General features: G+C 40.1%; 1 protein-coding gene and 1 long non-coding RNA gene across 9 annotated transcripts in view; one reads left to right on the top strand and one right to left on the bottom strand.

Moving 5' to 3' along the window:
• Positions 1-17600, top strand: part of kif21a (kinesin family member 21A) — a 59738-nt gene that overhangs the window by 15639 nt on the left and 26499 nt on the right. For all 8 annotated transcript variants that reach the window (XM_037767485.1, XM_037767480.1, XM_037767479.1 and 5 more), the window contains exons 2-4: positions 13041-13263; positions 15657-15839; positions 17254-17394. In XM_037767485.1, the coding sequence (XP_037623413.1) occupies positions 13041-13263; positions 15657-15839; positions 17254-17394 (547 nt within the window). The remainder of the gene's footprint in view (positions 1-13040; positions 13264-15656; positions 15840-17253; positions 17395-17600) is intronic.
• LOC119486937 lies at positions 7818-10538 on the bottom strand. The gene is made up of 2 exons (XR_005206619.1): positions 9920-10538; positions 7818-9625 (listed from the first exon to the last, which is right to left on the bottom strand). It is a non-coding gene; the product is annotated as an uncharacterized LOC119486937 (long non-coding RNA).

Raw genomic sequence — 17600 nt, 5'->3', positions numbered from 1 at the left:
AGTGCATGTGTGCATACATACACACATGAGCCACTGAGAGGAAGAAACGCTGACCCCAGCCCGCCTGCCAGTTTTCCCTCTCCATGTCGACAGCTACAGATGATCCCTCGCTGACACCTCCTGTTGCCTAACCTTCCCCTCCTCTACCCGCCCCTGGTAATGATGTGGTGGTCTGCTCCCTGACCCTTGACCCGCAGGAAGCAGTAAAGTCGTTATCGGCGTGCCACAGGGACTTGGCGTTGCCCCGTTAGTTTTTGAAAGCACATTTTCCAAAAGGCTCACAAGCTCCAGGATCAGTGGGATATCCATGCATGTCCACAGCTTTATTAGAGGAAGATGAACCAGTAAGGTCATGTCAGCAGCATCAGCATGAACTGGTGTGCAGATTCTAAAACTCAGGCACTGTGCCCTGGCAGAGGCCTGGGTGTGTGTTGCTTGTTTTTGCAAGCTCTGTCTGGCCTCGTGTAAAAATATGTGATGAATTTGTTCTCTGTATTTACCGTTGCTCTGTAGCACACCTAGTAACGAGTCTATAGAGGTAAAAACTAATTTAAAAATATGACTCAATTTTAAGTTAGGTTCAGTTACACGGGTGGAAAACTGAGCTGATGAGACCGGTGGATACAGCTTTGCTTGTTGTTAAATAACAGTAAAACAGAAATGGGTCTGTCCCACTTATACCCTAAAGACTTCTTACTTACAGCATGGATATTTTTGGATACTAGTGTGAACATGATCTCTGAGTTTTGCTGCTGTAAGCAAAAGAATACTCTTTTTGATATCTTATGGTGATGAATATAAATGTGTTTTTCAACAAAACTCTTTAACAAAAGACGTCAAACTCAACAACTCAAGTGTTACATACAGTAAGAGGTCGTATAAGATCCAAATAAAATAAAGTCTAAATTGTAACTTCTTATCTTATTAAAGTAAAGATTTCAAGATATTTACTTGATAGTTTTTAATTCTCTCCCTACAAACCACATTGGTGTCCATGCAAAAAATGTATTGAGGTTCGATATCCTAACCCTGTTCTTGCTATAGCTCCCCAGAGTTTGTATTTCTAGGGCAGAGCTGTCTTTTTGGGGCAAGTCAAGTCTGCCGGAGTATATTTCATGTCTCAGGTTCTTGACAACAAGTCAAGTCACAAGTCTTGATTCAGGTTTTCCATATGACCATTAAATGACACGCAATTTTAACATTTTCCTTTCAAAACTGTGTTGATGCTGTTTTTGTTACTTGGCTTAAGGGCTGCACAATATATATTTTTTTTATCGATGTCAAATAGCGCGATAAACACATCACGAAAGACTGCGATATTGCACTCAGAGATTTTTTTTTGTGTTAGTTGAAAGAGATTAGCACTAGAAAACTACACTTTAAAATGAATCATTCTTTTTTTATTTGTGTATTTTTGCAGTATATTGAAAGCAGCAGAAAGGCCGAACTGAGTAAACGTTAATATCTGTTTATTTATCACAGCAAGTAATATCATATTGCGATATTCAACAACGTTATTGCATATTTTCCTCATATCGTGCAGCCCTACTTGGCCTAATGATTTATGACCATGCAAGGCCTGTCTGTCTGCAGCTGTTGGATTTTAGTTATTATTCTGGGACTGTAACGGGTCAAAACTTGAGAACTGAACGTTTTTGCTTTCAAATCTCTAGTAAAGTCTCTAGTAAGTCACGTCTCACAGCAGTCAAATCCAAATCAAGTCTTCATTTTTGTCACTTGAGTCCAAGTCTCAATTCTCTAGCTCTGTTCAGGGAAAGCTTGGTAGCATGTTTTGATATGACAACATAAAATATTGATCTTTTCTTTATAGTCTGGATCTGTCAGTTGTGGTGTCTCATAATAAGGGCATTAATGGCAAGCCCTGTTTCCCAGTAATATCATAGTTCTGTGCAGGAATGTTCTTCTGGTTTCAGTCATTTACTACCGTTTTTAAGCTTTGCAGGAGGGATTTCAGCAATTGGAGTTTCCTCTGGTTCTGAGAGGGATAAGCTTTTATCCTACTTCCCTTTGGGTTGTGGCATTAAATTGTTTGACAGTTTTAGAGGCATATTTATTTTTCTTTCCTATCTGAATTGAGGGTCCAGTGATGGAGGGTTTTGTATGTTGTACAGATGTCTTAATTAAAAACTACATATTTGTCAGCTTCCATAAAAAAAATATCTAATTTCTAGCATTTGTTATTTGAAAATTTGCCGTTTTTTGAAGAGAGAGAAATTGCTGATTTTAATATTGTTTAATGATGCAGCACAGAAGCTGAGGAAGGTCTTTTCACTTGACCCTGAGGGTAAATTCTCTTTTCCAACTCCATTTTGGGTTAATTAATATTTAATGTCCTCTAAATGTAAGATTTTTAACCCAGACTGAGTTAGCCAGTTTTGTGCAATTACCAGAGTGCACAGCTAAGGCCTGGCCAAGTGGTTACACTTGAAAAGAGGTAAAATGATCCCTGTGGGTAAAGAATAATTATACGATAAACTCTTTTTGAAGCTTCAGTCACGAGGATGGAGAGGCACACAGAAAACGTTGGGCTTAATTCACCGTTTGGGTTCTGCGCTTCATCCTGAAGTCCCTGACGGGTGGCGGGATGCTGATCCAGCTTGTTTCTCTCTGATGCCCCACCTCTTGGCATCTTTTAGTCGTCCAGACCAGCTTTACATCCCGCTGGGATCGGATTATGACTTTAATTCTCTGCTTCCATTACCGGTCACCATGGCAACCCCATCCTCTATGTCACGCAGAGTACAGACAGTGCTGCACAGACATAAAGACATACTGGTGCATTATTAGGAAATATTGAATCTCCTCAGATATGAAGTCAAAGCTTTTATCGGTGATGGATGTGTTTTGGGCTGCGGCACAGATTGCATGTGCTTGTGGTTTTCCTGCAGCTCGTCTGTGGTCTGGTGTTCAGTTTAAAGTCGACGCCGGAGCTCTGAGCTCTTTGTCTGGTGCTGTAGGTGGTCCCGTCTGGCTGAATGGACAGAGCATGAAACCACTTCTAGCAGGGTTTCTGATACTAAAAATGTGCCTTCTCATTGTACTACAAGGCACTTTAAAAGCATCCACCAAAGCCACAGAGATTCTGTATATTTGAGCTTAAGATGTCTTTCTTTTTAATTATTTTTCTTTTTTTGCCAGGCACTTTTGCGGATGTAGCCAAACTGCAGTAGTCATCAGTAGTCTTCTGCATATTATTCTGCTGCTTCTGCACAGTGAGGTGCCTCGCTCGCCTCAAAACGCACACATGCTTCAAGTCTTTCACGGTTTTGTGAAATCCGGATATCATTCCAGCCCCCACAGTGTTAAGTCTTTCTCTTTAAACCTGCACATACTCCCCAGCTGAGCTCTGTTGCACTAATCCCCGTACTGCTGAGGTGATTTCTAGCGTATAAGTGTAATATGCTACCACTACTGTGTGTAAGGGCTGTGGGAATGTTTAAAATTAATGACAAAGATGCAATGAAATGCAATAAAAAATTGTGATGTTTAAAGCCAGACTTCACTGGAAAGGTCTGCCATATTTACAGACGTAGGCAAAGTTGTTGGTAACGTTCCGTTAAAGAGAGAAAAACCCACAATGGTCACTGAAATAACTTGAAACTGACAAAAGTAATAATAAATAAAAATTTACTGAAAATTAACTAATGAAAATCAGCTGTTGCTTTTGAATTGTGGTTCAACAGAATCATTTTAAAAAACAAACTGATGAAACTGGCCTAGACAAAAATGATGGTAGCCCTAGAAAAGATTGAAAATAATTTGACCATAGGGACATGTTAAACTAAGGTGTGTCCTGTAATTAGCATCACAGGTGTCTTCAAACTTGTAATCAGTCAGTCTGCCTATTTAAAGGGTGAAAAGTAGTCACTGTGCTGTTTGGTGTCATGGTGTGTACCACACTGAACATGGACCACAGAAAGCTAAGGAGAGAGTTGTCTCAGGAGATCAGAAAGAACATTATAGACCTTCATGTTAAAGGTAAAGGCTATAAGACCATCTCCAAGCAGCCTGATGTTCCTGTGACTACAGCTACACATATTATTCAGAAGTTTAAGGTCCATGGGACTGTAGCCAACCTCCCTGGACGTGGCCGCAAGAGGAAAATTGATGACATATTGAAGAGACGGATAATACGAATGGTAACCAAAGAGCCCAGAACAACTTCCAAAGAGATTAGAGGTGAACTCCAAGGTCAAGGTACATCAGTGTCAGATCGCACCATCCGTCACTGTTTGAGCCAAAGTGGACTTAATGGAAGACAACCGAGGAGGACACCAAATCATAAAAAAGCGAGACTGGAATTTTCCAAAATGCATATTGACAAGCCACAAAGCTTCTGGGAGAATGTCCTTTGGACAGATGAGACAAAACTGGAGCTTTTTGGCAAGTCACATCAGCTCTATGTTCACAGACGAAGAGATGAAGCATCCAAAGAAAAGAACACTGTACCTAATGTGAAACATGGAGGAGGCTCGGTTATGTTATGGGGCTGCTTTGTTGCATCTGGCACAGGGTGTCTTGAATCTGTGCAGGGTGCAATGAAATCTCAAGACTATCAAGGCATTCTGGAGCGAAATGTGCTGCCCAGTGTCAGAAAGCTTGGTCTCAGTTGCAGGTCATGGGTCCTCAAACAGGATAATGACCCAAAACACAGCTAAAAACACCCAAGAATGGCTAAGAACAAAACATTGGACTATTCTGAAGTGGCCTTCTATGAGCCCTGATCTAAATCCTATTGAACATCTGTGGAAGGAGCTGAAACATGCATTCGGAGAAGGCACCCTTCAAACCTGAGACAGCTGGAGCAGTTTGCTCACGAGGAGTGGGCCAACATACCTGTCGACAGGTGCAGAAGTCTCATTGAGAGTTACAGAAATCACTTGATTGCAGTGATTGCCTCAAAAGGTTGTGCAACAAAATATTAAGTTAATGTTACCATAATTTTTGTCTAGGCCAGTTTCATTAGTTTGTTTTTTTAAATGATTCTGCTGAACCATAATTCAAAAACAATATCTGATTTTCATTAGTTAATTTTCAGTGAATTTTTATTTATTATTACTTTTGTCAGTTTCAAGTTATTTCAGTGACCATTGTGGGTTTTTCTCTCTTTAACGGAACGTTACCAACAACTTTGCCTACGTCTGTATATGCAAGTATTATAAATTAGGAAAAATGGGTTTTAAGAAGCAGCTTGAGACCTTATTCCTGGAAATAAGACCTGGAAAATAAACTTTCTTTTAGTACAAATGTTCAAATGAAGTGAGATTTACTGTTTATTTGGCTAATGTACAATCAAATGTTTTTAAGATCATACTTTGTCTGGTTTTAGTTTGGTTGTAATTTTATATTATAATGTCGCATTCACGAAGAGCGAAGCAAATTTTTGGCCTTTCTTTACTTGTGCAAGTTGGAACACCAGTATCATTTGTGTTCATTTGTGCCAGAGAGGAGAAGGAGCTTGTCTCCATAGATACCAACAACTTTTATTTTTGCCAACCATGGAAGAAATAAACAATGTTGCTACTTTGTACATGTCGTGGTAGTCCCAGATATGTCAGACAACCAAACGCCGTCGTGTCTGGGTTCATAACCTCACCCGGCGGCGAACTGTATTCACATACAGTGCCATTGCACTGACTGTATCTAGCAAGCCACACGTCTCTACTGCAGTATGAACCCAAAATAAACAGATTGTGCTGTGATTTAATTGCAATAAAGGGATCAAAAAGATGCTGAAATAACTACATAATAATGCAGATTTGCAAAAAGTCTGAATTCATGCTTTGTCAGGTCTGTCAGCAAGACGACAAGCAAACAACTTTTAAAATGCTGCTCTGGTCTTGACCTTGACTTTTTCCTAACCCCTCAAAATCTTGGTCTTGTCTCAGCCTCAATATACTCCTACAACGCTGGTAAGAGCGATATTGTCTACTGATGTTATTATATTGCAGGAGAGTGTTACTACTGTTTTGTGCACTGTATGTATAGTATAAGTTCAGCCATTTTTAGTTGCACTATATAAATAAACAATGGCCTTATTGTGACGTTGCTGGATGCAAAAATCAGTGCAATAAAAAGGAGCAATGTTACCTACATGCTGGAATCAGAGCTTGCGTTTCAGATAACTTTAAAATATGAACTTTTTGCCTATAAATGACTAGTTTTGAGCAAACTGTCACTAGTAAAAGCTGTCTTATACATCAAGTGAGCACTGACACAAATTGTAGCTACTACCTCTCCAGTTAATGCAGCTTTTTCAGTAATTTCATGAACGCAACAAAGTGGCTTTTGGATCAATGACCTCTCGTTTGTGGTGTTTGAAAGTCCCTTTTCTCAGGTTGTTTTACACACCTGAGTTAAAACTTAAATGGTCTCATCTAAAGGCCCCGAGGACTGCCGGGTTCTTTAGGGTAGTGATTGACAGACAAATAACAGCAAAGTACATGCTGTTGTAATTTGCAACTTACCTGACCAGTTCTGAATTGTCCTGATGTAGTAAACTTAAAAGGTTAACCCAACCCTTCTGTCACATGCTGTCTTTTTAAAAATGATTTCCTCATGTGTCCTACAGTGCGTGAAAGGTGAGAAAGGAAACAGGTGACGGCTGACAGGCTTGGAGCAATCACCTGCTCTATCAAAGCCTTTTCCTGGTGCCTCATATGATTATAACCACAAGGAGGCATGTAGACGCCGACCTTCAGTGTCGGGCAATGAGCCAAGTGTGCGACAAAGATGAACCCTTTCTCTCTTATTACCTTGTCTTTCTTCTGCACTCACTCTCTTTCTCTCTGGCCTTCACACAGGCTTAATTGTCTCCTCTGTGAAGGACAGTGAGACGTTATGAGTGGGCAGCCCAGTGGCAGCAGGTGACATCATCCCAAGCCGCCGCACTGCTGCTCTCAGCAAAACTCCACATAAAGATCTGGCCTGTTTACTATCCAGTCTGCAGAGACCACTGGGAGTGGAGTTTCAGCTTTTGTGTGCGTGGCTTTGAATTTTGGCTGAGTGTGCACGAACAAAGGCCGCTCTGAATCTTTTTTTTTTTGTATTCCTCCTCCTCTCTGCAGTACGGCTGCAGACACAAATGAAGTAGTACAAAGTAGGGCTGGGCAATATATCGATCATATCGATATCGAGTTATGAGACTATGAGAACTGTAGCTGAAGAGGAAGCTGAAAGGAGTTCATAGACTGCAATCTCAGACAGACAGACTCTCTCACACACACCTCCAAATCCTTCACCCCTCTCTTGATGATTTATTGAGGACAGTGAGGAGGATGTTTGACAGTTTTGAGAGATTGGGGGGTGTGGCAGCAGGTTTGGGCGTGCTCCAGTGTTCATAGTTGAATGGCAACAGCTCAGAAACAAGCTGTGTATTTTAGAAAGCACAGATAAAACATAGTATCTATAACCTCTGTGCTTTGTTTAGAGAAAGACTTGAACCCAAACTGTGATCATGTTCAGAGTCAGTTTAATACAGAGCCCCTACAGATGTGTTTTTGTTGTTGTTTTGGACCCTCTGTGTTCGTATCTGAATTGATTACAGATAGCCAGACATCAGGTCTCTGCTTCAGAGACGTCATGACCCTTGACGCTGACCCTCACGTGAACTCTGACCTCAGCTCCTCCCCCTATAATGCCCCTAAAATAGATGAGTCCCCACAACTGTTTTTCTTGTATTGATACAGTGATGCTCAGTTTACTGTGTGTACTTGTTATGCATCATTGATGATAATTAATCGTATCTATTGATCTAATCTTTTAGCTAATGAAATGGCTGCAAATTCAGCTAGCTCTTTTTTATCACTTTATTGCAGCAGCCACATATTCCAGACAATACAACAGGTTACCGTCTATATTTTGATCGTTTAACCCAGCTACCCATCCCTATCCTGCCCACCTCTCACTACTCCACCAACCAACAGGACAGTGCTACACAGACAGAGCATCCTTATTTAGGTTAAGGATTAGATCTTTAAAGGTAGAGGTAGGTAAGTTTGTCCACATTGAAATTGTGTTTGGTTGTGCATTATTGACTCTTGCTGATGATAGTTCCAGATAAGAAATGTCCCAAAAAAATTCAGCCACTGCTTAAACTTTTGTTATCAGAATTGACACATTTTTTCCCACGCAAAGTCCAAATCCACAGAGTGATTACATTGTATTTTTGACTGCACATTTCCTGTTTGAACATAGTATTATTAATTTGTATATTACAAAGGAAAAACTAATGAGCAGGTCATGGAGCCTTATTTTGGGGGGGCTGGACGATATGGTTGAACTGTTGTCAGACCGCGAATATTACGCTACGAAAAAGCGGCATCATTTATTTGCACCGCGAATAAAGGCAACTAATCCTTTTCTGTGGAACGAGTTGAGTTGTGCCTATATTCATGAAACAACAACACAGAGGCTCCATAGTATGAACCAAGATGACAAACTTTATTACTCCTTTCAACCTTGACAAAGGCAGCGCAGTCCAGATCCATTCCTTCCATTCCCACCTTTCAAAATAAAAGCCCTGAACATATAATATTCAAAGGGAAAAAACCTGGAAAATTCTATTATAATTATTTAGACTAAACTATCTAATATTAATGTTTGCATTAATGAGAAACAAATGTCCACCAAAACCCTGACAGTACAGCAAGAAGTCTCGCTGAACATGCAGATGAAAAGAGATTAAATTTGGGAAATGTCATCAGATTCCTGGGCGTGAAAGTACTGTGGGAGAGAAACAGACAGGATTACACACCCAATTAGTGAGCTAAATAGTCTGAAACAAAGACCCCCCCCCCCCCCCTGTGGTTACTGGAAAGGATTAGATTGCTAAAACACTCTTACAGTCCACGGAAACATGTAATTGGTTGAATATGGTGAATTTGTCATGGGTGCTAATTGATTGACAGGGGATCACATTTATTGTGAAATCCAAACAATAGAACACGAGCTCTGTACAGAGAAGGATTAAAGAAGAGATTTTATTCCCTTGTTTATTCCTGTTTACCCCAGGGGTTTGTATTCTGAGGATGTGTCAGTATCAAATCCAAACAGCTACTCTCACTCATACCTGAAGGCTAGTTAGTTATACTGAGGATACGTCAGAATCACAGAAATGCGTGATTGTTCAGGGTTTCCTTCAGGAAATTGTTTAGCAGTGATGAAACCTCTTGTCTCTAATCAGTTTAAGTAGCCTCAGTCATTGAATATATTACATTTGCTGTATTAAAGCTACTAGAAGGAGCTTTCATGTTGTGTTGATTTTGGCGGTCCCTGTGGACAAAAGCGGTAGTGTTTCCGAGCACCAGAGTCCCCCTAGAAAACCTCTCATTTTGCTGCAAAAGGATCTCACAGTCTGCCCCGTGCAGTCCTGGTTCTGGTTCTCCCGTACCTCCTGTAACTCCAGCAGGCCCAGCAATATGGCCTGGGCCTCCAGCAGCGTGGTGTCGGTGTTGGATCCCAATGGGGACCGGCAGAGAAGCGAGGGGAAGCTCTGCTCCTGGCTGGAGGAGGAACCTCCACCTTCCACGAAGGTCTGACTTCAGGTCGAAGGCGGCAGCAAAGTCAGATCTGGGTCTGTCCGCAGTCGGCTGCTCGCTGCTGGCTGGAAATAAACACTTAGGCCGGAAATAAACACTTTAGATTGCCTGCTATAGAATTAGTTTTCCAGGAGAAATCTTCAATATTTTAACATAAAAGTCTCTGTCAAATGCAGCTATTACAGTTTAGGCTGCTGCTGTATCATTACTGTAGACGATTTCTTGATATTTTTTGAGACAAAGTGCAACAGAAGAATGAGCCAAAATTCCTCCTCTTGAGGGACTTTGTGTTACCAAAAACAGCCAGTAGAAGGAAAAAGAATAGTTTGCATTGTAAAGTAGAATCTTTCATCCGTTACCTCACTCAGTGACTCATTTCGTGTAGTTATTTGCGGACATGTCATGACCTCTAGGCAGGACATTACCTCTCCTCCCTCGCCTCCGTCCAGCCGTGTAATCCTGCAGGCGCGGCGTTGGTGTCAGCGCTGGGATCCAGTGTCTCACAGACGGACACAATGGCCGCACTGTGCTCCCCTCACAGCATTGTTCTCCCCTAAACTTGGAGGCACAATGAGGCCCTTATCCACACAGGACAGAGAGACTGGCAGGCCTGCTGTCAGGTGCTTTTTCTTCCAAGCTTGTTTGTGAGCTGAACCCACGAGGAGAGTTTTGTTTGAAACAACAGAGCGATACTTTCTGAAAGATTGTCCGACTTGGTCACAATTTACCAGTATGAGGTAAACATAGATGCTGATGCTGCTGTGTTACATGCTAACCCTTGACGTTAGAGTAATCCTGGCCCTTCAGCTGGTTTTTCTCCTACCAGTAAATGACTTGCATTGCATTAATCAGTTCCTAATGTGACAGAGTTGTGGTGCTTGAGGTTTAGGATTGATAACATTCGAGTATGTTTAATGAAGCATGAGGTTAAAAATAGAACAGCTTTGTATCTTGTACAAAAGTAGATTCCTTCACACCCCTCTTGGAATATATTTATGAAATCAGTACATCAACGTTTCGGCCCCTACAGACCTTTTCCAGAAAATGAGTTCCCGTGTTCTCATCATGTCTAACCAACTCACACTCTGAAGGAAGCCTGAAGGGACTGAAACATTTATTTGATTTACTGATTCAATAAATGTTTCGAGTGTCCACTGAGCTTCTCTCCAGTGTGCAATAAGAAATAATGGATGTGCAAGTCTTTATCCTAACCTGCTAAAAGTAAGAAGGAATTTACAACCGGATGTTACTCAGCTCCGTCACGCCAGAGAAAGTTGTTTAAGTTTGCAATATAATATTACGAGAAGGTTTCATTTTATAGCTACTACATGCATTACTAGAATATTAACATAAAATAGTAGACAAATATATTTCATTTAATTTATTTGTTTTCATCATCATGGCAACATATCGTCATGCATATTTCAGTTTGATGTCCTGCCGTTCCGCCGGACTGTTTGTCTGTTTTTCTTGTACTGTTGAAATGGTGTTGTCTGTCTGCCTTATTCCATGTGAATGCAGCATAAATTTTACATAATTTTAATAAAAATAATTTTCCAATATAAATGTATATCACAATATGAAACAATTTGTTAGTTTTTAATTTCAGTTTGATTGAAATAATAAATTTAAACAACAAAATAGTGTAAAATGAAAACTCTATGATGATATTGATATGATATAATTCTATGGAAATTGGTTAAACAATAATATTGAATTGTTTTCTTTTCAGCAATCAAGAGTTTGCAGTCTTTTGGCTTTTGATTCACAAATTCATGTCATTACTTCAATATAACTATAGTATAGTTATTAAGGCTGTCACAATATCATATTTTCTCTATACGATTATCGTGGCCAAAACAAATCTATCTATCTATAGAAAAAATAGAAAAAAAAATCAGTCAAATTAATCTTCAAATTTGATTATTGTGCTTTTTTTTATTGCAAATTAATTACACTCAAAATACGAGTGGAGAGAGGTGGAGAGAGTCTGTAATCATAATCATATATATATAAAATGATTTCAGAGGTGCTGTATTATTCACACAATGTTATCGTATATCAGTGTTGTGTATTAATAACATGATATCAATATTTCATTTTAAAATATCAGTTATTGTCAATACCGGTATATCCCGACACCCCTAATAGTTATATATAACTTAGGAACTGTTGTCAGGCTTATTTTTACCTTTACCAAATTTTGGAAGGAAGTTATTTTCAACCTGTATGTCTCAAAATGTTATAAACTGATTTAGCTGAAATCGTATCCTTGTATTTGACAGTCAAGACAGGATCATTTGGTGATGTTGTGCTTTCCTTCCTGTCTGTGTCCTTGAACACAGCCTCTGTGTTTGTTATACTGTTGGTTACACCGTACCAACTTTCTTTCACTAAAGAAATAAATGCTCACTTTCACTGCAACACACACAGTGCCACTGTGTCTCTCTCTTCCTCCTCTCTCACATCCACATTAAACTAGTTAATCCCTGTCAGATTTCAGTCATTCAGGACATTACTAACATTCAGCATTTCAGCTTTGACAGACAGACAGATATACACGCTAAAGCAGTACATATTAACCCAGCTGGCAGGTTTTATGGGACAAAGTATTGGGTCAGATTAGGATGTTGACCCTGCAGTCTACTTGTACTAAAAACCACACATCTGGAGCAGATGAAAATGTTTGTAATTACAAAAACAAGTTCAGTATGTTCCTGTGATTTAGGACGGTCAAAATAACATGGACAGTTTCAGCATTTAGACCTCAAAAGGGGGTGTTTATATAATGTCTTTCTACTGGCCGGTTGTCAAAAATATGCTATTGCAGCTCTAGAATTACCATGTGTGAACTAACTCTGTCTCCAGCTGACTGCTTAATGAAGCAGCTCCAGGATTGCGTTAACTTATTCAGCAGCCCGGTTAGAAAGATTGTGGTGTGATTCACAGGTTGAAGCCCCACAGTAGCCATCGTACTTAACAGCAGCTACAGAAACTGTGCAATGTGTCCTTGAACACAAAAAGGGGACACTCTACCTACTCAGGCGTGAACTGAGGGGAGGAGGAGGATTTTAGAAACACATTTCACACATTTGCAGTCCAGTACAAAACCACAACTAACTACGACCTCGGTAATAAACACAGTTGAACTAACATTTTTCAGAAAGCTTTAACAGAAACTGTCAGTTATAAGCTTCGTAAAGGAGGAATAAGTGGCAGATCTGGATACACAGTTGAAATAGTAAGCCAACTGACCTTCTACAACAACAACAACAAAGCTCTCACCTCAGGCTAAGCCAGGGGGAGAGGTGGAACTTTCCTACCAGTCTTAATATTAAGACAGGCTTAATTAGAATCTAAGACCAAGAGTTTATGCAACTGGCGCCGGTTGCACTGGGTTTCATTAGATTATATAAGTGTACTTCCTCATTGTGTACCTCAACAAGCTCTCATCTCTCTGTTTTTTTCTGTTTTCCGTAGGATTCGTCCTCAGCTGGCCAGGGAGAAGATAGAGGGATGTCACATCTGCACATATGTGATGCCCGGGGAGCCTCAGGTGATCCTGGGGAAAGACAAGTCCTTCACCTACGACTACATGTTCGACATGGACTCCCAGCAGGACGTCATCTACTCCACCTGCACAGAGAAGCTGATCGAGGGCTGCTTCGAGGGCTACAACGCCACCGTCTTTGCATACGGACAGGCGAGTCTTTGTCCTCAGTGTCACAGCTGCAGTGCCGATGGTGCTTTATAGCTGGGTGGATGTAGGGAAATGGGCTGCGTGGATTTGTGTGTTTGAGGAAAGAAAGAGAAGAGGGGTGTTTTAGAGTTGGAGAGTGTTGACAATTGGGTAAAAGGAGACCAGAGGAGACTTCTGTTGTGGAATTTGAACTTCTGTGACCTTGTCCAACCATATTTTTAAAGGAATAATTTGATATTTTGGGAAATACACTTTTTTGATGAGAAGATCAATGCTATCCTCACATCTGTACACTTAATTTTTCTTCAGCTAGTCCCCTTTTTCTTCCATTTCCCCCTCCCTCTTCAAGTTCACCACATGGAAATAACATGCAAGTTTGGGCCTCATAGCCCCCCCGACCCCTCCTCCGTCTTTACCTCCCCTACTGCTTAGGCTGCCATGGCGACAGAGCTCCTGCTGCATGGCACTCACACGATTCAAAGTGAAGCGAAGTGCACACACACACACACACACACACACACACACACACACACACACACACACACACACACCTTTTTAGACAGCTATACATCATTAATGTGCGTTCATATTAACCCATATCTCCCCAGTAACTGCTTCTGTCACTGCTGGCCTACTTCTGACACACACACAGAGAGAGTACAGGCTGCTGTTGGTTTGGCCTGGATCAGACCTGTTTGGCTTTACAGGGACTAATCTAGATTTAGACCGACCCACTCGGCTGCATCACAAAAACTCTGCCCGGTTGGGTTGCAGATATAAACAGACAGTAATGAGAGCAGAAAGTAAATTTTAAACTGGTTTGTAAATCTTAGCATGTCTATTCAATGTTCTTAAACATAAGCAATACGTTTAACATTTTTCAGCAGAGGAAAAGTGCAGGTAAATGGTTAAAAATATTCTCCACTGACAATAGACTCAGTTAACCAGATTGAGACGGCATTCTTTTTAAATAAAGAGACAGAAGTCACCTTTTTTCCTTGACTGGAAAAACTTGCTCTCCAACTACGTGTATAGCCCCCAGGTACAAGCAATGAGTTCCTGTCTATCTCTAGGGGATGTCAAAAGGCATTCTGGGAATTATAGGAAGTCAATAATTTAAGCATACTTTACAGGGCAGAAGTGAAATACACTGTAGTATATGGCCAAGTGTATGTGGACGTTTCTGTCTGTTTCATGGTTTGGGCTCAGCCCCTTAGTTCCAGTTGAGGGGAAGTCTTAATGCTGCAGCACACAATGTTATTTTAGACAATAGTGTTCTTCCAACTTTGTGGAAACAGTTTGGAGAAGACCCTTTTCTGTTTCAACATGACAAAGCCAGGTCCATAAAGAAATGGTTTCCCCAGTTTGGTGTAGAAGAACTTGACTGGCATGCACAGAGCCCTGACCTAAAATCCCACCCAACACCTCTGGGATGAACTGGAACGCCGACTGTGAGCCAAACCTGATCACCATCAACATCAGTGGCTGATCTCACTGATGTTGATGTGGCTGAATTGGAGCAAATCCCTGCAGGCAGGTTCCAACATCTGGTGGAAAGCCTGAAACCAGAAGAGTGGAGGCTGTTATAGCAGCAGATTAATAATGTTTAATTATGACATTCATAATGTTCAACAATCATGTAATGTTCCGGTGTCCACATACTTTTGTAATAGTAGTGTAAAATCAAACATATATTACAATAAAACATTAAGATGAGAATACATTTGATATTTCGTGGTTTATCTCTACTACCAATTGTCAAGAATCAAATGAAAAACTGCCAAAAATTGTAAATGAACCTATTAAATATCAAAACAACATAAACAACTTAAATAATCATTCAAGAAAAAAACTATTTGAAGATAAAGGATACATTTATCAAGTTAAAAATAGTAAGTCTTTAATAAATAATAAACATTACCGGATTCACAAAGACAGTTTTAAAAAAAAATCTAATTTGAATCGGCACAATCTTTTTTATTCCATGCATGCTTCTTCCTTGTCAAACATGATGCCTCCCATTACCCACAATGCAACTTGACCACCGTCAGTTAGTTGTCAGCGGCTAATGTAGCCTTGAGCTGCTAGCCTGCAGCAGAGATGTGGAGCGGGCTACAGAAGTCTGTTAAACTCACTTATTTCTAAAAGTTTTTTTTTTTTTTTTTTCATTTTCAAACTTGTAGTCTTCAGCCCCAACAGACGCTGACTCAAGTGACATCACTTGAGGCAGTTTATCAGACTTCAACTAGCTCCCTCTGGAGCCACAAAAGGCTTTAGACAACATTTTTCACATATTTAGTCTTTGATGTGTATAACTGGTGAAGTTCCCCTTTTAAGACAAAGTCATACTTTTCATTAATAATGTGTTTTTGGTTGTTTTGTGTCTCCCCATCCAGACTGGTTCAGGGAAGACTTACACCATGGGGACGGGCTTTGACGTCAACATCGTAGAGGAGGAGCTGGGTATCGTCCCCCGCGCCGTCCACCACCTCTTCAAGGGCATCGAGGATCGCCGACAGGCCGCCCAGGAGCAGGGAAGCCCCGTACCTGAGTTTAAGATCAACGCCCAGTTCCTCGAGGTACACATCCACCCCCACTGTATCATAAATAATGATTTCTTAATTTTTTATTTTACCTGCTTCTTTAAGCTAAATAAAACAAACAAAATATAATCTTTCTCTCACTAGTAGAATTAGGACAGGCTTTACAGAGATGTTATGGGTCAGGCTTATATTGTTGACACTGCTCGTTTAACAAGCTTTGACACCAGCGCTCCATCATGTGAAAATATCCACACTGACAATTGAACTGCAGCAGCTGTCATCGGGGGGTTAGGAGGTGTTGTGGGGTGGTGGTGGTGGGGGGGTCTCAGTCTGGACAGGAAGAGTTAACAGCAATGATGTGAGTAGACAGTTGTGCCGGTCCATCAGACTGTGACAGTGTTCAGATTCCTGGAGAAGAACTGGAGAGGTGGATGAATGTTGGCCAAGAAATACGGATATGAACAGAAATCAAACACTAGGCAGATGGTGATAGTTTCAGACACGAGTCTCCAACAGTAACTATTCATATTCTTTAAATTTTACCCTTTTTTTTTACATGGCAGTTGTTCATATCTCCCCCAGATTTAATTTTTTCCAGATGCAAGAAGCTTTTTGGAAACGGCGTCCAAATTATAGATGATTTAGGGTAATACATGAGATGTCACTGCAAGTTTTACACTTTTAGCAGTCAACATTGTATCATAAAGTATCAGGAGTATATAAACTAAACTAAAAAAAAGATTTTAGATTAGTGTGTGAACAATACAGAGCTAGAGAGGTACAGATTATTTGTTATTATTACTATTATTATTATTTTTTACACTATACAGGGGCACGTTTCTTTTTGTGTGTCCACTCACACAACAGGGTTAGTAGATCTGTACTGGAAAAAGGCCACTTCAAAAATAAGTAAATAAATAACAATGATTACAAGGTGTTTTTGCTTGTAATAGGTAAATCAAAAATCTGTTTGGTAAATTTTATGGAAATAAGATGTAATATTTAGGTCTTTCAAGATAAAAAGAGATCTGTAATGCTCAAAAGTTAAGTTTCACTTAACAAGATATTCAAGATGCATTGTCTAAAAACAAATCCCTATATCTCACTGAAATACTACTTGTTAGGTATGTCTTATGAGATATTTTGACCAGTAATTACACAAATATAATTGGTAATATTTCGCGTTTTTGCAAAGTACAGATGGACCACAATATTAATTTCACAATTTGCAGACCTATTATAGTCAAACATAAGCTGGAATTGTTGGTCTTGCGTATTTATTTTTGTTCTTATATTTGTCCTAAATACAATTCAAGATGGTATTACGAAGGTCTTAAATAACCTTCAGATATTCTGTGAATGTTGATGATTTAATCCATGGTTTAAAGTTAAAGTGATGTATCTGCCTGGTTAAAAACATTTTATGTATGTGTGTTTTGTCTCCCTGTAGCTTTATAATGAGGAAGTTCTGGACCTGTTTGACTCGGTACGAGACAGTAAGCAGAAATCTCACATCAAGATCCACGAGGACGCCACCGGGGGAATCTACACCGTAGGAGTGACCACACGGACCGTGTCCTCCGAGGCTGAGGTAACGAACCGCATGTGTGTGTATAACAAACGTCCAGCCCATTGTAACTAACATTGTTAATATTAATGACTTAATTTTATGTTTATCAATGGATCTAGGCCTTTACAAATACCCTCATTACTCATATTTTATTCATCCCTGTGTTGGTGTTTGCTTTTATAAATGCCAGAGAGTATTTGTTGTTGTTGTATTTCACAGCTGTGTCA

Source organism: Sebastes umbrosus, chromosome 4 (genome assembly GCF_015220745.1).
Source record: "Sebastes umbrosus isolate fSebUmb1 chromosome 4, fSebUmb1.pri, whole genome shotgun sequence".
In the NCBI taxonomy this organism is placed as follows: domain Eukaryota; kingdom Metazoa; phylum Chordata; class Actinopteri; order Perciformes; family Sebastidae; genus Sebastes; species Sebastes umbrosus.
This window is presented reverse-complemented; position numbering and strand designations above follow the sequence as displayed.